General features: G+C 52.7%; 2 protein-coding genes across 8 annotated transcripts in view; one reads left to right on the forward strand and one right to left on the reverse strand.

Annotated features, from left to right (window-relative positions):
• Positions 1-8,561, forward strand: part of NDE1 (nudE neurodevelopment protein 1) — a 35,831-nt gene extending 27,270 nt beyond the window's left edge. For 3 of the 4 annotated variants that reach the window (XM_042239758.2, XM_042239760.2, XM_004020789.6), the window contains 5 exons: positions 1,410-1,546; positions 2,874-3,053; positions 4,299-4,390; positions 6,182-6,333; positions 7,156-8,561. In XM_042239758.2, the coding sequence (XP_042095692.1) occupies positions 1,410-1,546; positions 2,874-3,053; positions 4,299-4,390; positions 6,182-6,333; positions 7,156-7,249 (655 nt within the window). In that variant the 3' untranslated portion in view covers positions 7,250-8,561. Of the gene's footprint in view, positions 1-1,409; positions 1,547-2,873; positions 3,054-4,298; positions 4,391-6,181; positions 6,334-7,025 lie in introns of all 4 variants that reach the window. The other variant, XM_042239759.2, reaches the window with a different exon arrangement.
• Positions 8,562-9,735: 1,174 nt separating this feature from the next.
• MYH11 (myosin heavy chain 11) overlaps positions 9,736-22,309 on the reverse strand; it is a 126,712-nt gene continuing 114,138 nt past the window's right edge. For 2 of the 4 annotated variants that reach the window (XM_042239756.1, XM_042239755.1), the window contains 8 exons: positions 21,898-22,026; positions 21,507-21,595; positions 20,979-21,102; positions 20,335-20,543; positions 18,951-19,059; positions 18,699-18,871; positions 13,650-13,688; positions 10,292-10,450 (listed from right to left, as the gene is read on the reverse strand). In XM_042239756.1, the coding sequence (XP_042095690.1) occupies positions 13,658-13,688; positions 18,699-18,871; positions 18,951-19,059; positions 20,335-20,543; positions 20,979-21,102; positions 21,507-21,595; positions 21,898-22,026 (864 nt within the window). In that variant the 3' untranslated portion in view covers positions 10,292-10,450; positions 13,650-13,657. Of the gene's footprint in view, positions 10,451-13,649; positions 13,689-18,698; positions 18,872-18,950; positions 19,060-20,334; positions 20,544-20,978; positions 21,103-21,506; positions 21,596-21,897; positions 22,027-22,309 lie in introns of all 4 variants that reach the window. The other 2 variants (XM_027961420.3, XM_027961419.3) reach the window with 1 other exon arrangement.

Consider the following 22,309-nt stretch of genomic DNA (forward strand, 5'->3'; position numbering starts at 1 on the left):
CGTCTTTATAGGTTCCATATATCTGTGTTAATGTGTGATGTTTATGTTTCTCTTTCTGATTTACTTCACTGTGTATAATAGGCTGCAGGTTCATCCACCTCATTAGAACCAACTCAAAAGCATTCCTTTTTATGGCTGAGTAATATTCCATTGCATATATGTACCACAGCTTCTTTATCCATTCATCTGTGGATGGACGAGATAAACGATTGACTCTCACTTGGCTGTTGAAGGCCTGGAGGTCCAGAGAGGTCAAGTTCCTTAAGAACACTTAGATAGTCTTACGTATTAGAGCCAGGAAGGTTTCATTCCAGACGTTTTTAGTCACCATGAGATACAATTCAGGGGATGTTAGAGGTCCTCAGACATAAACACGGAATCGGCGAGGAGAATTGCTGACACTTGTCAAGCATCTGTGAAACACCTGTTCTGTGTTACTCCACTTCCCCCACCCCGTGTGGAGGTCCTGTTACTACCCCTGCACCTCTGCTTTGCATGTGAGGAAACAGTCCCAGAGAACGCAGCTTGTCCAAACAGAGTTAAAGATAATTTTTTTTTTTTTTTTTGGTTGTGCTAGGTCTTCGTTGCTGCATGCAGGCTTTCTCTAGTTGCAGCGAGCAGAGGCTACTCTTCCTTATGGTGAAGATGCTCGTTGTGGTGGCTTCCCGTGTTGCGTGGAGCACAGGCTCTGGGGCACACGGGCTTCACTAGTTGTAGCACGCAGATTCAGCAGTTGCGACGCGAGGGCTCTCAAGTGTGGGCTCAGTAGTTGTGGTGCTTGGGCTTAGTTGCTTTGCAGCATGTGGGATCTTCCAGGACCAGTGATTGAACCTGTGTGCCCTGCATTGGCAGGCAGATTCTTATCCACCAGGAACATCCCAGACAGAGTTAAACAGACTTCCTTATGGCTGCACTTGTCAGTGCCTTTAACATGACATTCCAGTGACCCGTCTACACTCTCCAAAATACGTGGTGGTTAGGGCAGCTGGGCTGGGCGTTTGAAACTTTCTGAACTTGTTAAGGTGACTGAGGGATAATGCATGATTACTAGATCGCACGTGCACCTTAGTGGGGTGTTCTGAGTGCTGACTATACACTGAGTCTCTGAGACAAGACAGAACGTGCTGCTCTTGGCATTTGAGCAGGGCCTGTCTATGGCCCTAATTAGGTCCTGGCTCATGTTGTAAGTGCTGTATGGACATGCTCTCAGTTAACCCACGGGACAGCCTTGTGCGCCTCGTGAGCTGACGGGTTGTGCAGGTGAAGAGCCTGGTCCTGAAGTCGAGGGGCTGCTCATCTCTGGGATTAGGACGTGCGGGAGCCGGGGCCCGCTCCCCAGGTGTCTCGTCTCTCTGGTACATAACAGATGCGTTTGTTCCCTCGGGCAACCTTGCTGGTCTCTCACCCAGGGCCACGATCATGTCACTGGAGGACTTTGAACAGCGTTTGAATCAAGCCATAGAAAGAAATGCCTTCCTGGAGAGCGAATTGGATGAGAAGGAGAATCTCCTGGAATCTGTGCAGCGACTGAAGGATGAAGCCAGAGGTCAGGCGGCCAGGGCTTTGGTCTGTGGGTTTGACCAGTGTTGTGCCCTCTCCCGGCCTGAGGGTGTCCTGTCCCACAGCATCATCCGGCTTGCCCTTTGCTGGAAACCTGCAGCCTTCTCGGCGCTCTGGTCCAAGGGTGGGGATCACCCCGGGCAGGTTGAGGCTTGATTTCTACCCTGTGCTAGGAACTGTCAAATGTCCAACTCTGTAAAGACCCCTAGTGGGTATTTAAGTCCATCACCAGCTTTATGCCTAGCAGGAGCACGGGAGTTTTTTGCGGTGGGGGGGAAATGCCTGTTGATGGACTTGCTAGCCAGTCCATCTGGACTTGCTAGCCACATCTTTACTTTTGAAACGTGATGGCTGCTAATGCAAGTGGCTTGGAACTCAGGATTCTCATCAGCGCTTGCTCTTTGGAGCACTTCTAGAGGTAGGGCTTTTTTTTTTTTCTTTCAATTTGGCCATGCCATGCAGCTTGTGGGCTTTTAATTCCCCAGCCAGGAATCGAACACACACCTTTGGCAGTGAAAGCGTGGAGTCCTAACCGCTGGATCACCAGGGAATTCCCCCAGCCTTCTACCACATTCGCAAGTCATCCTAGTTGGGTTCAGAAGAGACATTGTTAAAGTCCCAGTTAATTGTTTATGACGTTCATTTGATTTCTAATGTGTAGCCAGTAGAAGAGGGATTAAAAAGTAAAATTCTCGAGTTTAAAACGAAGTTGTTCCTAAATGTTCGTCAATAATGATTTGCTTATGTAAATTACACAGATTTATTTTGTGGAATGTTAAGTAGTTGAAACAAACACGATACAGATATAAATGTCATAGCTTGTTAGGACATAACATTGAAGGGGGAAAGTACGTAGATAGTAGATGTATGTTTCTAGTTATGTTTAATAAAAATTATATGCTTAAAAGATATGCACACACACACACACATATATAAACTGTATGTGTGAAAATGCAGAGCAAAAGGACTGAAATGCTCACCCCCATGTTACAGTGATCAGGCATGAGGCTGAACATTTGAGGGTGGATTGGAAAGGCATGTCTTCACTTGGTACTCTGTGTATCCTGATACATTGGAATTTTCCCGAAACAGTACAGTCATAATTTTAAAAGTTGTTTTTTTTTAATCTTTTTGTTTTTACTCAAAAGAAAAACTCTGTGGTCCTGCAAGCCTGCGAGGCAAGGTCCCATGGGGTATGCTTCATTCTGGGTTTCCACCGGGAGTTTCTCACTCTGGTGTGGTTCTTGCTCACCCTTGTCTCCTGCCCCATCACCCGCAACAAGGACTTAATCAGAATCCTTTTCCTCGCCTAGATTTGCGACAGGAATTAGCTGTGCAGCAAAAGCAGGAGAAACCCAGGACACCCATGCCCAGCTCAGTGGACGCTGAGAGGACAGACACAGCGGTGCAGGCCACTGGCTCCGTGCCATCTACCCCCATAGCTCATCGAGGACCCAGCTCTAGTTTAAACACTCCTGGGACCTTCAGACGTGGTAAGGGGGATGGGAGCTGGGAGAGTGCTCTTGGCTTCACAAGGCTTTCCTGGGTGAGAGAGAAATAGGGCCAGGCTGTACAGCAGGGAGCAGAGGCAGGGCTCACAGGGGCAGACTAATGCGGTAGGTAGGAGGAGCCTCTTGAATGTGAGGCGACAGGGAGCAGGGGAGTCTGCGGCAAACCGGAGAACAGAAGTCTTGTCCAGAGGGGCCGCTGCCTCTCTGCTTCAGCCATGAGAGGTGTGGGTCCTTTCGTAAGGACCAGAGGCCAGAAGTCCTCGTGTTGTATATGAAATCTCCCAAGTTAAATACTTCAGTAACGAGATAAAACATTTTGTGGGTCCAGCAATACATCCCGTAGAACTGATCCCAGCATAACCTGTGCTGAGTAGGGGAAAAAACAAGAAATGGAGTGCTCACCCAGCCCCTCTGATGACTGATTAGCTGTGGGGCTCTGATTGGGCCACTTAATAACAAATAATAATAATAGACAATTGCTGAGCACTCAGGCGGTGCCAGCCTTTCTGCTTGCTGTGCTCTGTGGGTACGTACGACCTCCTTGGATTTGCAATGAGGCCTAAGAAGCAAGTGATGCAAGCCCTGCCCCCATCTGATGGATGAGGAGACTGGGACTCCCAGTTAAGGAGCTGGGCTGACATCACACAGCTGGCGGATGGCGGGCAAGCTCCGGGCTGACCCCCCCACATACTGCCTGTCCCTCAGCTTGTGCCCAGCAGGCACAGAGTGTGCCATTGCCAGAGTCCCAGGCTAGTCCCACTTTAAGCACGTGCCTCAGCTGGGCCTCAGCTGCAGCAGATGTGGGCGGGACCTGAGATCCTGCGTTTCTGAGGAGCACCCGGGTGATGCTGAACTCCAAGCCCTGGCGCCCTGCTTAGCGGAGAGAGGGGGCTCCAAGGGGTGGAACCGTGACCAGTGGGTCTTGTTCAGATGCTGGGAATGTTAATTCACAGTATGGCATTCCTCAGAACTTCAGAGGACTTGCTTTTTTTTCATTTCAAAGAATAGCATCTAAAGATAAATACTGAGTATAGTCATCATAAGGCTATGAGAAGTTGGTCATCAGGTACTCTCGTTATGTCAAGCAGCACCCTAGTGATTGAAACAGGGCAGCATTGGGGGTCAGAGGGTACAGGGACCCACCTCCGGATTCCGCACTCAGAGACGTTCGTGCACAGATTTTCCGTGTGTGTTGGTGTCACGTGTGCGTCCTTTTTACACACACAGGCCTGGACGACTCCACTGGGGGGACCCCCCTCACGCCCGCAGCCCGGATATCAGCCCTCAACATCGTGGGAGACCTGCTGCGGAAAGTGGGGGTAAGACGGCGTCGCGTGGCGTGCTGCCCGACGTTCACGTTGGCATCCTCTGTCTTCAGGAGGCTCGAGGCGTGACCTTACTGGCCGCTCCCCCTCTGGCAGAGGCGTCATGAGCGCAGATGCAGGCCTGGCTCGTCTCGCGTCCCTTAGAACTGCTGTGCATCTGTGGATGGTGGTTCTGGTTTTTAAAGTTTCGTGTGGCTGGTCTTGGCTGCGTGGCTTGTGTCTTAGTTCTGAACCAGGGATTGAACCCAGGCCCCGGGCAGTGAAAGCCCAGAGTCCTAACCACTGCGCCGCCAGGGAAGGCCCTCGGGGAGCACTGTTTCTGACAAACCCAGGCTCTGACCCTGAGGCACCCTTAGATCCCCAGGTATACCATTCTTTCCCTGGGCCATCTTCCCTGGCAATTGGGGAAGTTTGAATGGTATTAATGGTATTTTTCTCAGTTTGAAGAAACTGAGAAAAATTGAAAACTGCCTTCCCTTTACACACTGTTCATGGAGTTCTTGAGGCAAGAATACTGAACTGGTTTGCCATTCCCTTCTCCAGGGGATCATATTTTGTCAGACATGATTTTTATTTGCTCAGGGAGTTAAGGAGAAAATCTTGAAAGGCTGGGCAGAGAACATGACCTTACAGGTTTTATGTTAATTACAGGGAAGGAGTCTTTGGTGCTTGAGAAATCACACAGCTATTCTCTGTAGTTGTTTCTCTTATTTTTAAAAATTATGCCTTTCTAAATTTTTTAAAATGGAAAGCCACATACTTTGAATCTTACCAGTCTGTCATTGACCAGAATGTGTGTATTCAGAGTTAATAGAAGCTTGTGACTTGTTTCCCGTGTTTTTCTTTTTGGCTTTTGGTTTCCTGGTTTGCTGTTTTACAGACAGATTTTAACAGTTAGATTATAGAGAAGCCCAGGGTGATCTCAGTGCCTGTTTGGTTCTCAGAGAGTCTGTTTACAGCAAGGCAAGTTCTTGTTCAAACCTCCTGCCACTTGGTGTGTGTTTACCTAGGTAACAGCGACAGTGAATGATTCCAAAAGTCCATTTCATTCTTTCTTGTAGGCAGACTTGGATCATAGGTAGGGTAAGGGACTTTTTAGGAGGCTCCTAGATATCCTAGATATCTTAGTGGGGAAGGAAATGGCAACCCACTCCAGTGTTCTTGCCTGGAGAATCCCAGGGATGGAGGAGCCTGGTGGGCTGCTGTCCATGGGGTCACATAGAGTCGGACATGACTTAAGGGACTTAGCATGCATGTATGCACTGGAGAAGGAAATGGTAACCCAGTCCAGTGTTCTTGCCTGGAGATTCCCAGGGATGGAGGAGCCTGGTGGGCTGCCGTCTATGGGGTCGCACAGAGTCGGACACGATTGAAGCGACTTAGCAGCAGCAGCAGCAGCAGCAGCAGATATCTTAGACCACCAGGTGTATGAGTTAGATGTATACTGAATTTGATGGGGGGCAGGAAGGGCACGCTTTGGGGTTCTAAACAATGGTTCTAAAACTAATGGGTCTAGTTTGAGAACCACTCTCTTAAGTGATTGTGATGTGAATAGGCTCTGATGGCCCATACACATAAAAACAGTGATGGCATCACTGATGCAATGGACATGAACTTGGGCAAACTCCAGGGGCTGGTGAGGGACAGGGAGGCCTGGTGTGCTACCGTCTAGGGGGTTGCAAAGAGTCGGACACAGCTGGGCGACCAAACAACAGTATGGGCTGTGATGAGAGGTGTAAGGGTTCTTGTCTTCAGCTTGAGCAGTGAAAGCATCTCTCTCTCCAGGCCCTGGAGTCCAAACTCGCTTCCTGCCGGAACTTCGTGTACGATCAGTCCCCAAGCCGAGCCAGTGGCCCAGCCTCGGGGCGGGGGAGCAAAAACAGAGACAGCGTGGACAGGCGGCCCGGCGGCAGCAGCGTGCCTCTAGGCGACAAAGGGTCAGTGCCTTGCGCTGTTCCTCCTCGGTGTCGGGAGAACCTGTGCACTCCAGCCAGAAGCCTCTGACCCCCGACTGATAGCCGTGTTTTTGAAAGTTGCAGGAATTATGTCAGCATATCTCTCTATCCCTTAAGACCGAGTTAGTTGATATCTTCTGGTTTGCGCAAATGGCCAGGAAGAGGGTCGTTTTCATTGACTCTACAGCCCCAGCTCCCAGTCATGCTGTGAGAAGCCCTTTGTATAAATCACTTGTTTGCGACTCAGGCTTTGAATACTGCTCTGCTTTCCCTAGAAGAGGATTTTGATTTTTTTTTAAACCCTTTGGAACCTTCAGGAAACTAAATCAGCCAGACTGGATTCCTGAAGCCAATCACCGGATTGGAAAACACAAACCTGACCTCTAACAGCTTCATTTATTTTCTGGCCTGAAGAAAATCAGGGTGGCCTCCACATTCTAGAATTTTCTAAGATGTGCCACCATCTCACTGGCCCCTGGGCCACGTAGATTTGGGGTGGTCAGTGGCAGACGGAGGACAGGAGAGGAAGAATTTGTTTTCCCCAGCATGCACGTAACTTCTGGACCTTTAGCCCGGGGTGTTCTTTGGAGGGTCTTCTGCGACTGGCTTTTTGTGTGGCTTTGGGGGAGGGCCGTGAGCGCTAGATGGCCAGTGTCCTTTTCTTCATTTCACAGGAGAGAAAATTGAGACCCAGTGAGTCACTGCTCCCGACCTTGATATTCACCCTTGTAACTTGGTGGGCCCCGTGCTAGCCAGCCTAGAACAGCTGTAATGTCCGCTTAACTTGGTTTGCTCTGTCTGAAGGTTGGGAAAACGCCTGGAGTTTGGAAAGCCGTCATCGAATGTTTCCTCACCGTCGCTGCCGTCAGCCCAGGGTGTAGTCAAGATGTTGCTTTAGGAAAGCCACGGAAGCCGAGGCGAGCCCTTCCCCTCCTTCCCTCTTTGAACTAGGTTTTGGGTGTTTTTTGTTTTTTTTTTTAAGTTGGTTTGAGAAATATGAGCAAGCAGTCACACAAAGCCAAATGACCAAGGCCGTTGCCAGTGGCCCTGGGTCGTTGGCTGCAGGAAATGCAGTCCCTTAACCCCCAGCCTCCGTGTTGACGTGTACAGCCAGGGGTGGGACCAACCTGACCCTCTGGAAAGGGTGACTTGGGTGCCAAAGCCACCCCATCCTTGTCAGCTGAGCTGAGTCCCGATTGGTCTTGAGAGGTGTTTTTAATGATCGGAGATACCTATGAAGTGGAGTCTGAGCCCGTCCTAGGCGCACCCTGCCCCCCACAGCTGGCGCTTCTTCCAGAACAAAATCTCCAGTGCGCTATGGCACGACAGGGGCCAGTGCCCTGAAATCACGCCTGGGGTGAAGGATAGAACAGGCATGTACCTTTTATTTAAACTGTGGTGTGGTGTACCTCCGAGACTTTTTTTTTCCAAAGTGGAGTATAATTGCTTTACAACGTTGCTTAGTTTCTGCTGTACAGCAAAGTGAATCAGCTACGTGTGTACATATATCCCACCCCTCTGGGCCATCACAGAGCACCGAGCTGAGCTCCCTGGGCTATACAGCAGTTTCCCACTAGCTCTCTGTTTTATACACATGTACCTCCAAGACTTTTTAATCTGCCTGTCACTGAGGCTTTTAGAGGCATGCTTGAGTTTCAGTGTGAATTTTGTGGGGACCAGGTCAGTGGAAAATCTGTGTCCTCTTTAGACCTATCCTGAGCCTCCTGCCCTGGTCTGGGAGTGACCTCTGCTTCTGAGGGTTTCTGGGGTGTGATGGCCTTAGCGATGCAGCCCCTGAGAACAGGACTTCATTCAAAGCCTGGATGAAATAATCAAGGTTACCATCGGATACGATGAAGCCGCCAGGTTGCATTGGGAGTGTCCTTATTAAAGAAGCGAACCCAGGATTTCCAGGCAGACGGCATGTGGCTCCTCCCTGCTGATCTGGAACAGCTGCCTCACACTGTGGACACAAGTAAAAAGAACATGTGAATTCAGGCCTGTGCATGCAACCTAACAGCCTTCTAAGTCATTTTTCCAAAAGAACAGCAGAAGTATCCAGCTGAAACCAGAACTTTTCAAGTGCTACTGAAATTCAGCAGAGAATTAACTCCAGTGCCCACCTCATTACCGTGGCAACATTCTAACCTGTATCGGTAAAAGACGTACTTTTATTTTTTTAAAAGAACAATAAAATCAAGAGAAACTGATTTTCAGCTAGTTTGTGGCGGTCAGTAAATGCTGGTTAGTGCTTCTGTGTTTGTGCATCCGATGGTGAAAAACTTTTTTTTTAACCAAGTGACAATGGAAAAAACCTACTTTTTTAAAAGTTTCCTTTCGGGTCAGCTTAGCATTGTGTTTGGAACACGTGTAAGTCCTATCCAAGTTGTATGGCCTTTCAGCGTGTCCTCGGGCTCTGTGAGTCCTTTCTTTTCAGTCTGTTTGTGCCCGCAGAGTCTGAGTATGGAGTCGTTGTGTTGAGTGGGAACCTTTGCCAGGCAGCTCGGTCTAGAGCACGCAGGTGAGGAAAAGGACAGGCCTAGACCCAGTTTTTATGGCCCTCATGCCAAGAACGGTTTATACATTTTTAAAGGATAGTTTAATAATTAAAAAAAAAAAAAAGACAAAAATGTGACAGAGACCATTTCTGGGCCTTTATAGAAAAAGTTTGTCAACCCCTGCCGGGTGAAGTCTTGTGTTTTAACTCAAACGTTCAAGGAATGTTTAATGTTAATTCTTCACATTAACTATTTACCTGGTTTTTGTGTTTTGTTTTTTAAGAATTTTTTATGTGGATAGTTTTTAAAGTCTTCATTGAACTTGTTACAGTATTGCTTCTGTCTTATGTTTAGTTTTTTTGGCTGTAAGGCACGTGGGATCTCGCTTGACCAGGGTTCAAACCTACACCCCCTGCACTGGAAGGCAAAGTCTCAGCCACCAGACCACCAGGGAAGTCCCCATCACTGCTGCTTTGATTGATGCGCATGTTCTTCCTGGGCTTCGAGTGGCTCGCCTCCTGCGTGGAAGAGCCCCTCCCTCAGAATCACTCTGAGGTTCTGCTCTCCTCCTAGCCAGCTGTGGGGTGTCGGACAATTCATCCCACCTCCCTAGACCTGTTTCCCCATTGAATGAATTAACAACCCTGACTTCATAAACGTTAGTCCCTTAGTCATATCCGCCTCATTGCAACCCTATGGACTGGAACCCACCAGGTTCCTCTGTCTATGGGATTTACCAGGCAAGAATACTGTTGCCAGTGGGTTGCCAGTTCCTGCTCCGCTGACTTCATAGGATCATCATAAATGAGGCCACTCTTCCCCCTCCCTCCGCTACCCATCCCATCCTGTCCTTTTTCTCTAGAAAGCAACAGAGAAGCCAACTCGGTTGTAGTGATTTATAACCTTTTATTAGTGAAGGTGTCCTTAAGTACAGTCAGTGCATATAAAACAGTGTGAATTTCCTGCTCTTAGCCTTTGAGCGGCGTCTCCTTTGTAACTCACGTGACTACAGAAGGCACTTGGTCTCAGTGAACTGTGTGCATCTGACGTGTGGGAACCGGAGGGAAGAGGAATTCTCAAACTGGCCCCCACCCCCAACCCCGGGAAGATGGAAGGGTCCACAGGGCAGGAAAGTTGGGGAGGGGGGCAGGGGCACCTGTCTCAGTGGTGACTTTCTCCCCGTTTCATGTAAAGTTGCCAGTGATTAGTTATCGTGGATACATTTTTCTAAAAATTCAAAAAAATCTCTGCACAGGTTTTGGCAGAGACGTTGGGTGTGTCTGTGTCTCCTGTTGGATTTTTTTGCCTTTGGTACCTCGTTCCAAACTTAAGATGATGCCCTGAACGGAGGGCAGTGTTTATATTCATCGTGAGGGGTGTCTGTGATGTTTGGAGTTTGAACATGGATTTAGACAGTGCTAAGCAGAGCCCACTGGGTTTGGTTCTGTCCCGTTTTTGAGCGAGTCATTCATTCACTGGCTTTGGTTCCGTTGAAGTCGGCATCGCGAGCGTCCACTTCCTCCTCAGACCCGTCCGCGTTCTCAATAACTCTACGTCCTCCAGACCTTCTTGTGGGAACAAAAGTGGTCTCGTTCCCTCGCCTGTGGGTTTTTAAGAAGACACACATTTGCTTAGTACAGAAACCTTCCGCGAGGTTAGAGGAGGTTTTTAGACTGAGCAAAGAACAAACAGAGACTTGGAACAAATGAGACGCAAATATATTCAGGTGGAAGTGAACAAATCCTGACCCGTCTGGAGGTATGGGTGCATTTAATCAGCTGCAATGGAGGCAGAATAGGTTTTTCAAAGCAGGGCCGTCTGCTTTAGAAAAATGTCTGGCTTGGTCAGTTGCTGACCCACCGGCTTCTGGTTGGCTGTGGACTTGTATTTAGAAAAGAAGGGGGAGAGGCAAGTGGGGTGATGGCCCCGCGTGGGATTATTCCTACCCTCTGGGGCCAGGATGAGGGGGAACTGTTGTGTCCGCAGCTCCTCTTTTGCAGAAGGAAAAGCGGGGTGGAGGTTAGATTTTGAATTGGAGGAAGGTGAGCATGACCACCAAGGGCAGCCTTGAGAGGGAAGGAGGTCCCTGTGTGGTCACCAGAAGAATGCTGTCTGGTTAAAGGCACCGACACACCCTGCTTCCGTGGAGCAGAATTCTTGGACTGAGTTCCCCCAAGGCAGGGATCTCATCTGTCTTGTGCTCACTATGGCAGGCACCGTGCAAGGCAGAGAACAGGTGCTCAGTGGATATTTGTCAGAAAAACATTAGACCCGTTAATCCAAGGTGTCTTTTAACTGTAACTGGCGGGACGCCCCTTTCTGTCTTTCCCACTCCCATCGCCTCGTCTCTGTCCTGCCAGGTGCCCTGTTCCCACCAGGGCCCGCCCTGGTCACTGGCAGGGAAGCTTTGTGTAAGAAGGCAGGGCGGGCACGCAGGAGGAAAAGTCAGACCTGCCTGCTCTTAACCTCCACCATTTGGAAGGAATGTTTGCCTTCTTTTCAGCAACCACAACAAATAACGTTATATGTTGAGCTCTGGCCATCTGACACCGTTTGACGGGTCTTAACTCATTTTAGGATGTTTAAGAAGAAAGCAGACTTTTGCAACAAAAAACGATCCACTTCACGACACAAAGGCAAGCCACGAGGGTGAGCCCAGCCCATCGATTCTTTAGTCACAGGGTTGACTCAGACAGGCAAGACAGGAGGCAGAAGCAAGGCCCAGAGATTCCTGATCGCTGACAGGCTTCCCAGCACGAGCCATCTGGGGGCCAAGGGTGGGAGGACCTGGGCTGGTAAAGCCCACTGGGTACGGCAGATGGTACTTCCCAAGGGGGCAGCGATCAGGAATAAATACTTAAAGTGGTACACACTGCCAACTAAAGACTCAGGGCAGCCTTCCTCCCATCAGAGGAAGCTTCTAGGTCCCCAGCTCCTTTGAAAGTAACTTTATATCACTCCCTCCCTAGAGGTGACCTTTAAAAAATCTCTTCCTTCCTTAGCAGTGTGTTCTCTCGGCATGCAGGGCTCAGCAGTCGTCCACACAGCTTTCTCCTCCACGTCTAACCTTCCAGGTTCAACACTGGATGGGATGGGCTGGGAAACAGTGCCTCGGTTTCCCTTTGCCTCTCAGAAGAGCCTGTACTTGCTAACTGCGTGTGTGCTAAACTGCTTTAGTCATATCCAACTCTTGTGACCCCGTGAACTGTAGCCCTCCAGGCTCTTCAGACCATGGGGATTCTCCAGGCAAGAATACTAGAGTGGGTTGCCATGCCCTCCTCCAGGGGATCTTCCTGACCCAGGGATTGAACACGAGTCTCTCATGTCTCCTGCATTGGAATGTGGGTTCTTTACCACTCGCGCCACCTGGGAAGCCCACATTTGCTAAGTAGAGGAGTTGAACTGATCAATATGCTCCTTTGACTTAAGAAGTAAATCAATCACTCCTGGGTCTCTGGAAGCCCCTCTGCGTGGGCACCAGGCCTGAAGCTGGTCTGTTATGGTTCAGAAGCCTCGCTTGAAGGAACAAGACTCATATGCTAGGCAAAAGTTGATAACTGGCTATCTCTGCCAAAGGAATTAAGGGACTCCTCTAAAAATTTGCTTGAAGTGTCTGATCCTGGAGAATCTGGGTTCTGTTCACGGACTCAGGAACATATCTCAGGCACTGCTGGCATCCCAGGGATAAGCACGAGCATGTAGGGCCTGCTACCCTACAAGGACTCAGGTTCCATCAACCAATGGGGCCTACACTCCAGCCAAGCCTGGAACCCAGCTTATGCCGCGATCTGGACGGGCTGGCAGGAGAGCTGCTCAAGAGCAGTCCCCCAGAGGCATGACAGTCCCGCCTAAAGCTCCTGCCGAGACCTCTTCCAGTTTTAAGTATTTTGGGTTCAGTGACAGCAAAGCCAAGATTTCTCCAGGAGAGAAGACAGACAGAAGGCAGGGCTTGCTGGGCCTCAAAGAGGATGAGGGGGGAGCTGGGCCCCAGGGCCCAACTGCAGGTGTGAAGAAGTTAGAATCCCAGAGAAGCCAAGGCCTCTGACCCCTGTCTTTGACAGCCCTGTGCACCCCCTGAGTCGTGGGTGTCCATCCCTGGTCTGTGAACACGTGCCTGTGAGGCCTCTGGGAAAGACTCAGCCTAACCCGGCCTTTGTGCGCTCAAGATGCGGTTAGCGGCCGGCCTTGCTGAAGCCCCACGCAGCCCTAGTGAGGGTGAGACGGCGGGATGAGAGCTCATTCGCTCGCACACGTGTGGAAACCCCAGCCCAGGGGCCCTGTGGCTGGGGGCCACCACAACCCTGTGCCTGGCTCACTCTGAATTGTGAACCAGACCAGCCGATGGGAGCCATTCTCCAGGAAGGTACCCGGACGATGGTGCTGGTGCCTCTGCTCAGCAAGGTGCCTGAGCCGGATGAGGGGACACACACGGCCCAGCCGTGGCCTCATTGTGTACGAGGGGCCTGCCACCCAGGTATAGAACCCTCCGAGCCACGCAAAACAGCCTCTAAACTTGTCAGCACGCGGTGTGACAGGCCACATCAGTGCCACGTCAGACGCCCAAGCGAGAGGAAGGAAGGAGACTTTGTGAAGATGCATGTTTGGGTGCATGTTGGTTTTGATGAAAGACCGTTTTGAAGCTAAGATCCCTAAGCCTTTGGACTTTGGAGACATCTCAGAAGTTTGGGAGGGCCCACAAAGGGGGACAGGGAGACGGTGCGGGGGGGTGGCGCTGGCAGAAAGGAAAGGGAAACCAGGAGCCACACACACACACGAGCCGCGAAGCTGCAGGCATGATACCTGGTGAGTCATTGCGGAGTTTCCTGGGGGAGGGGGCCTCTGAAACAGAGAGAGAGAGTCCCCGGTGGTTACCATCCTCCTGTTCAAGTGCGAGTTTAATCATTAAAGGCGTTTGCTTCAATCCAGTAGTTACAGCCACTTTTAAGGACCCTTATAGCGGAGCGCCTGCAGCCACCAAGCACTCAGGGAAGCTGGCACACAAAGGGACAAGTGGTTTGTTTTTTCCCAATTAAAAAGCACTTTCTGCCTTCAGAGCTTAAAGAACGCAGGCTTAATGGCTTTCTCCCCTTCTGCATTTCTCTTCAGGAAGGTAAAGGAATCTGAGTAAGCTAGGCCAGAAGATCCTTGTGAGACCAGAACCTGAACAGCTCCAGGCAAGGAGCCTGCAGCAGCCTGTCGTTCCATTACCGTGACTGTCTCCACTGCCCCTCACACCCGTAGCCAGGAGGTAGAGGCGGGCACCTGGGCGGCTCACGTGGAGATGCCTGGCAGTCTGGGGAGGGATGGGTGCGTTGGTCAGGCTCTAATGAGGGCTCGCATTGCGATGTATCGGGCTGGTAAAATCAGTGAAACGTGCGTTATAATTCCTTGCTCATGGAGAAGCTGGCTAGGCTTGCGAACCTCACTCACAGCTCTTGTGCTTGATCTTGGGTTTTTGCACGTTTGGAGGACTCAGAGAAGGCAGCAAAGGTGGGAGCTGTCTTCCACCCATATGTGCGTGTATGCTTATGTTAACTGTAAAAAATATGTGGTCTAATATCAGCCCATACGGCCCTGAGAAGGGTCAGTTATCTGGGGCAGAATCCAAAAGGGATGGTCGACTTGTGCTGCACGAATGACCAGTCCCAGGAATTCCCTGGCGGTCTAGTGGTTGGCACTCTGAGCTCTCACTGCCAAGGACTGGGTTCAGTCTCTGTTCCGGGAACTAAGATCCCATAAGCCTTGAAGTGCAGCCTAAAGATTTTAAAAATTAAAAAATATGAAAGAAAGACATCAGTCCCAAGATAGGGACAGTGACAACAAAATGGCAAGAGAGCTGGGGTGGCTGAGTGCGCCCCACTGCTTAGCGCATGTCCATGGAAGGGCAGCGTCCAGTCAGCAGCAGATGGCTGGGGGCTCCAGCAGTGGGGACACGCCGCCCGCCCACCACCTCGCACGGGCAGGGGGCTCCTTCCTGAACGCCTGTGCTCGGAGCCAGCTGCTCACTCCTTCCTTGTGAAGGCGGTTCAGGCTTCCTCTCATCTCCTAGAGTGGTTCTCAGGGTCTGGAGCTGAGATGCCAGGTGATTTCAGAGGGGGCCCAGGCATGCCCTTGGATTGCTTAATTGCACCGTGAGAAAGGGGTTCCCGTTTCCACTCTTTAAATACATCTAATTATGTCAGAGAGTCTGTTTGGTGCTAATGTGGTTTTTTGTTATTGCCTTTTTAATGAGAAGTCGGCCTTCGGGTCACAGTCATCAGCTTGTGGCCACAGTAGCTAGAACTCACTGTTGTTTTGTTTGTTTTCACTGTCTTTAACTTGATTGTGACCTGTTGATGCAAGGGACCCTGGTTTAACAATACAGGGGAGGTAGGTTTCATTTGTGAATAGAGACGTGTATGGTTTACACAGTAAATTTCAAAAACTAGATACTTTCTGGTCGGCAAAAGTACAGGTGGTAGGGGACTAAGGCAAAATGGGGAAGGTGGTGTGAGAATGGCTGAGGCGGAAGAAACATCACCTCTGACTCAACGATTGAAGGTTTTATTTCGTGCCCAGACACTGGGGATGAATACGCAGACACTGCCTCTGTGTTTATGGCCTTGCAGACCAAGAGTGAGGACAGACTGTGTGAGATAAGCAAAAGAGTAACAGGCTCCACGATGACAGGTGGGTAAGAGAGAGGAGAATGGCAGGGAGTGAGGCAGGAAGTTCTGATCACATGGATGAGCAAACACCTGAAGGAAGGGAAGGAGGGGGCAGCTATTGCAATGAGCTGCGGGAAGAGCATTCCAGACAGAGACAGCAGCCAGTGCAAGGGCCCTGAGTCAGAAGATGAAGAGGTGGAGGGGTAATTTAGGAGGCAGAGGACAGAGATCATGCAGGGCCTAGTGGAACTAACCGTTGTCAAGATGTTACTTTGAGTGAGATGGGAGCCCATGGAGGGCTCGAAACAAAGGAGGGGCATGATCCCACACCATTTCTGTGTTGAGAACAGACTATAAGAGGCCAGTATGGACATGAGAGGCCCACGAGGAGGCTGAGAAAGTCGTCTAGATGGGAGGAGAGGGTAGGTTGGACCAGGTGGCAAGAAGTGGTTGGATTCTGGATGCAGAGTATTTTTTAAGGGAAAGTTGACCGGACTTCTCAACAGCTTGGATGCATGGTGTAATGGAGAGAAAAATAAGGCAGGCTTCTGGCCTAGGTTAACAGCAGCTTTGAACCGGGGAGGACTGTGCAAGGAGCTAGTTTGGGGATGAGGAGGTTCAGTCAGGCCTCAGGTCAGGGTGTGTTTGGGTGTGGGCTGCCTGTTAGGCACTGAGTAGGAAGGTCGAGGAAGTCTGGAATCCCAGGAAGTCTGGGCAGAGATAAACTAGGAAGTCACTAGCTGTGGATGGAATTCCAAAGCCACCAGGCTGGTTGAGATTCACCTGAGGAGTGAGCAGAGGTGGAGATGGAGACAGGACCAGGACGGCAGTCTGGGCAGACCAGCAGCAATTGGCCTTTAAGATGCAGCACCAGCAGAAGAGGTGAAGGGCGGCCAGAAAAGCAGGAAGGGCAGCGGAGAGAGCGGGGCTGGGAGGCCCGCGAGGAGGCGCCGCACAAGCTGCCGAATGGGGAGTTTCATGGCAACAGGCCGCAGGGAAGTGGGGTTGGGTTTGTTCGGCTAATGGAGCGACTCAGCGAGAGAGAATATATCACAGGGAAGAAGAAGGGAAAGACTTTCAGGAGCAACGTCCTTGGTTAAACAAGAGGGTGAGGGGTCTAGTGGTGGGGTTGACCTCAGTTGGTGCTGGACAGTTGAGCACAGAAATGGGGGAAAAGTAGAGGAAGTGAGCACAGATGTAGGGAGGTCTGGAGAAGTGGGGGCTTGTTTATAGTTCACGATGGTTTCCTTTTTTCAGTTAAAGAGGAAGTGAAGTCATCAGCGGAGACTGAGGATGGCAGAGGGAGTAAGTTCAGGGAGGGTGAAAAGCAGGTGCCTAAGTGGGTTGAGGTCCGTCTAGTCAAGGCTATGGTTTTTCCTGTGGTCAAATATGGATGTAAGAGTTGGACCATGAAGAAGGCTGAGCGCCGAAGAATTGATGCGTTTGAACTGTGGTGTCGGAGAAGACTCCTGAGGGTCCCTTGGACTGCAAGGAGATCAGCCCTGGGTGTTCTTTGGAAGGAATGATGCTGAGGCTGAAACTCCAGTACTTTGGCCACCTCATGCGAAGAGTTGACTCATTGGAAAAGACTCTGATGCTGGGAGGGATTGGGGGCAGGAGGAGAAGGGGACAACCGAGGATGAGATGGCTGGATGGCATCACCGACTCGATGGATGTGAGTTTGAGTGAGTTCCGGGAGTTGGTGATGGACAGGGAGGCCTGGCGTGCTGTGATTCATGGAGTCACAAACAGTCGGACATGACTGAGCGACTGAACTGAACTGAAGTGGGTGAGGTGAGAGGATGAGGGAGGGGTGAGGGGAAGGGTGAGAGGGTGGGGAAGGGGGAGGGGTGGGGGAGGCTGAGAGGAGGGGGGAGGGGTGGAGGGTGAGGGAGGGGAAAGTCCCGGCAGCACTAAGTGAGGTCAGCTTGGTGTCTCAACGGCATGTTTCTCAGTGAAGGGGCAGCGCTCCTGTTGGCTTTCTTGCACAGCTTTGAGCTGCAGAAGGTTGGCAGTTGGATTTCATTTGGGTTGTATTTTAACCAAGTGAGCCCAGAACAGCAGGAAGAGGGACCAGAGTGTGGAGGATGTGGGAGAGGCTGATTGTTACCAGGCAGTCAGTGGGGCTGCGACAGAATGAGCCGAGGGGTGCAAGACACCGGTGGAGACAGAGGGGAGAGCTGAAGAAAGGTGGTGGCGGGCTGATGATGTAATGCCTGAAGGTCAGGTTAGGGCTGAGAATTAGCGGGAGTGCGGGCAAGTGGCAGGGCCCTGGAGGAGAGGAGGTCATGGACTTGAGGCTGGATCACCCACCTGCAGGGTGTGGATGGATGACACAGAAAGCGTGGAGCTAGGCCTTTCAGGGAACTGGGTGGACCAGGGGCTGGAAGTTGCCCTGGGGAGCAGGAAGCACCTAACTGCCTTCAGACCCAGAGGTTCAGGTGTAGGAGAGAAAACAACTCAGAGGGGCTCGACTGTGGGCAACAGCACCCCCGGGGACATCAGGGGACGTGCCATTGCATCTAGCTTGCGGAGGCCAGGAGTGCTGCTCAGCGTCCTGCAGGGCACAGGCCAGCCCATGACAGTCGCTCAGTCACATCCGACTCTTTGCGACCCCCTGGACTGACGGTAGCCCACCAGGCTCCTCTGTCCATGGGATTCTCCAGGCAAGAATACTGGAGTGGGTTGCCCCGCCCTTCTCCAGGGGATCTTCCCAACCCAGGGATCGAGCCTGGGTCTTCTGAATTGCAAGCAGATTCTCTACCGTCTGAGCTACCAGGGAAGCCCACGATAAACAGAGAGTTGTTCAGCCCTGGATGGCAATCGGGCAGAGAAACCCTGAGTTAGGAAGAGCGGGGAAGTCCAGAAGAGAGGGGAGGAGAGAAGGGAGTCTGCCAATGTCCTGACACAGAGAAGAAGTACCTCAGGAGACAGGGAGACACCGCCTGGTTCTCCTGCTCCTCGCCAGGAGGACAGGAAGGGACTGGCTGTTGGAACAGAAGGGGAGCCACTCAAAGGCAGGGCCCCTGTAACCTGAGCACCCCCCCCACATCCAGCACAGGCTGGTGCTGCATACAGCTGGTGCTGTACACACGATGAGCTGAGCAGCTCCGGGGAGAGGGCCCCTGAGCCACTGTGGGCGTTTCAGGCCACCCCATGTGCCCAGTGTGTGACCCGAGGCCCCCGGAGGCTGGCGCCTCACCTGAGCTTGCTCTTGAGCGCCGTCACCTCGCGGCCCATGGCCTCATTGCTCTCCGTGGCCTCATCCAGCTCGCGCTGCAGCTTCCTGCGGTTGGCATTGATGCGCTGGGACTCCTCCTCTGCCTCCTCCAGCTGCCTCTTGAGTTGCTTGACCCTCAAGTTTCCTTTCTCGGCCTGGCAAGGGGCGGCCCAAGGGTCAGGCGGGGGTGTGGCGGGGCCTGCAGGGCTGGGCGGGGGGCCGGGGCGCGGTTACCTGCTCCTTGTACTGCTCTGCCATCTTGCGCTCATCCTCCACCTGCAGCAGGGCCTCCTTCAGCTTCTTGTCCTTCTGCTTCAGTGACTTGGCGGTCGCCTGTTTGTCTCTGCGTACACGGGGCAAGCAGGGAAGGTTCAGATGGGGAGGGCCTCCCTGCAGCCAGTATGTGAACCCAACCAGCCTCACCCATGTGGGCACTTTCCTTTTTTTAAATTAAATTATTTGGCTGCACCGGGTCTTAGCTGTGGCATGTGGGATCTAGTTCTCTGACCTGGGACTGAACCCTTGTCCCTTCTGCATTGGAAGACAGAGTCTTAGCCATTAAGGGCCACCAGGGAAGTCCCCACATGGGCACTTTTCCTGAGCCCGAATCAGAGCTCATTCTGAGAAATCGTCCATGAAAAGGAATGCCGTGCTGACCCTGGCTACAGTGCGGGAGAACCTTGGAAGCATGCTCAGTGAAAGAAAGCCAGTCTTAACAAGCGGCCCTGTGTTGTATGCCCCCACTTTGCGAAATGTCCAGAATAGACAATAGAGGCAGGCAGTAGATGAGCAGTTGCCCGGAGCTGGGGATGCGAGAGCCGGGGATGCGAAATAGAGGGTGATGGCTAAGGACACAGGGCTTCTTACTGGTTCTTAACGTGCCACGGTTGGCTGTAGAGAAGGTGTGCCTGTGAGCTGTGCACTGGGGGCCACTGAACTGCACTGGTGGCTCAGATGGTAAAGAGTCCCCCTGCACCGTGGGAGACCCGGACTCGATCCCCGGGTCGGGAAGAGCCCCTGGAGGAGGGAACAGCTACCCACTCCAGTATTCTTGTCTAGAGAATTCCATGGGCAGAGGAGCCTGGCGGGCTACAGTCCATGGGGTTGCAAAGGGTTGGACATGACTGAGCAACCGAGCACCCCCCCACACACTGAGCCGCATGCTTTAAATTGATGAACTGTTGTGGCACATGACTTTCCTATGAAGTCGCCACAAAAAAAGGCAAAAACAGTGTAAGGCCACGTGTAAGTGAGCAGTCTGCCCATGACTGTGGGTGCCGAAGGGGCTGAGGACCTGGATGTTTGCTGTACCCGTTAGCATGACAGCCTGCAGACACGGGTTAGGCAAAGTCCCGGGAGCTCCCAGGAAGCCTGCTGACGTCACTGAGGAGTCCGGCCGCTTAGAGCAGCTAGCATCTCAGAGGCTCACTTGGGGCATAGCACCTGCCCGTGTTCTCACTCAGTTCACCCAGCACAGCTGCCGCGCGGGCACCTCTGAGCCAATTCTTGGCCAGAGCTGATGTCCAGGGAGGCTGGCTGACCCCTCCACGCCCCCACCGCTTGCTGGCAAGCAGACGGTCTTCGGGGTGCTGCTCGGCGGCCCCTCCAGCCCCCGTACCTGGCCTCCTGCTCCACCTGCTCCTCCAGCTGTGCGATCTTGGCCTCCAGGGCCGCGATGGTGGACTTGAACTTGGACTTGACTGCCCCCTCCATCTCCTGCAGCTTGCTCCGCAGCTCCTTGTTCTGCCGCTCAAGCTGCTGCCGCGCGTGCTCATTCTTCTGGGCTGCACTGCGCTCCGTGGCCAGCTCATTGCTGAGCTGCTCCGCCTGGGGAGGACGGTGGAGGTCACCAGGTGGAGGGCGCCCAGAAACCCCCCTCCCTCCCCTCCGGCATCCAGCCCCTCCCTGGCCATCCTTCAAGGCTCAGCCAAGGGGCAGCCCTTCCAGGCCACATCTCAGTGCCACGCCAGTTCCACAACGGGTCCCCAGTGACCGTGGTGGAGAGGTGCTCACTGTCGGAGGTGGGAGCTAAGGGAAATGCAGGAAGGAGACCGCCAAGCCCTTCTGGGCGAGCCTCGTCTGCTGGAGGGAGCCACCACGGGAGGCCCTGCAGGCCAGGTGCTGGGGTGACCAGAGAGGAGGGAGGGGGTGCTCCGGAGCGGATGAGCTGGGTCCCTACTCTCCTGCCTCGTCCCGCCCCCGGCCTGGGCCTGGCACACAGGAGCCTGTCCCAGGGCAGGTCCGGGCTGCCCCAGCCCCCACCTGCTGCGTGGCCTTCCGGACGCGGTCACTCATGGCCTCCATGTTGCCTTGCTCTTCCTCCAGCTCCTCCTCAAGCTGTGCGATCCGGGCCTCCAGGCGGCGCTTTTCGTCCTGCAGTGCGTTTCTAAGGGAAAGGCAGCCGCCCTGGGACCTCCAGCCTCCCCTGGCTTAGGCAGCTCCCTCCCTTGGAGGAGCAATGCCTCCAGGTCGTCCTCTTTTACAGTCAAGAGAGAGAGGCTTAGAGGCTTGTGCAGACTCACACAGCTGGGAAGCAGGGAGCCAGCTGGTGTTAGCAAAGCCAGGCCTGAGATAAGGACCAGCTCCCTCCTCCCTGACATCCCCAGATGCCCTGCCCCCACCAGACTATACCCCCAAATAGGGTGTGAAAAACACCTGTCCCCTGTCATAAGCTCAGCTGAACGTGCTATCACGTTCAGCCTTAACATACGGTCCAGGAGGCCTCCTCTGACTGACTGCCTCTCTCATCATGTGAGTCTAGGGACCCCTTTCTCCCCAGGCGGCTCCTACCTCCCTGACACACTGCTGGCCAGCTCCTCCGCCAGCTCGTCCTTCTCCAGGTCTGCCTGCTTGCGAGCCCTCTCAGCCGCTGCTAGATCCTGGATGGTGGGAGGCGGGGAGGAAGGAAACCAGTTGCCTGTCAGGAGGGCCTGCACCCCACCCAAGCATCTACCCTGCTCCCAGCAGCAGGCCCCCGGCCGCCTCCATGGCCATCCTTGAAAATGGCGTGGCCTCCTCCGAGCTTGGGGGGAGGCCTGCAGATCCGTCAGCGAGAAAACCCCGTGTTTTTCCATGCCCATGCTACGGGGCCCTCACTTGTGGGATGCTGAATGTGGGTGCCCAAGCCCGGGGTGCCCAGGGCCCCCCTGTCACGGCCCCCACAGTGTGGAGAAGGCTTTACCTCCTGTAGCTGCATGAGGTCTGCCTCCAAGCTCTTGGCTTTCTTCTCATTCTCTTTGGCCGTGGCAAAGATCTCGTCCCGGGAGGCGCGGGCATCTTCCAGCTCCCTCTGGAAGTCCTTCATCTGAGCCTGCATGAGGACAGGCAGGACCAGCTAAGAAGTCCTTACTCACTAGGTCCTGTGGCCCAGATTACCTTTCTGTGCCAGCCTGAGTGTATGTGTTGGTTGCTCAGTCGTGTCCAACTCCTTGCAACCCTGTGGACTGTAGCCTGCCAGCTCCTTGTCCAGGGGATTCTCCAGGCAAGAATGCTGGAGTGGGTTGCCATTTCCTCCTCCAGAGGATCTTCCCAACCCAGGGATTGAACCTGGGTCTCCTGCATTGCAGGCAGATTCTTGACCGTCGGAGCCACCA

Source organism: Ovis aries, chromosome 24 (genome assembly GCF_016772045.2).
Source record: "Ovis aries strain OAR_USU_Benz2616 breed Rambouillet chromosome 24, ARS-UI_Ramb_v3.0, whole genome shotgun sequence".
NCBI lineage: Eukaryota > Metazoa > Chordata > Mammalia > Artiodactyla > Bovidae > Ovis > Ovis aries.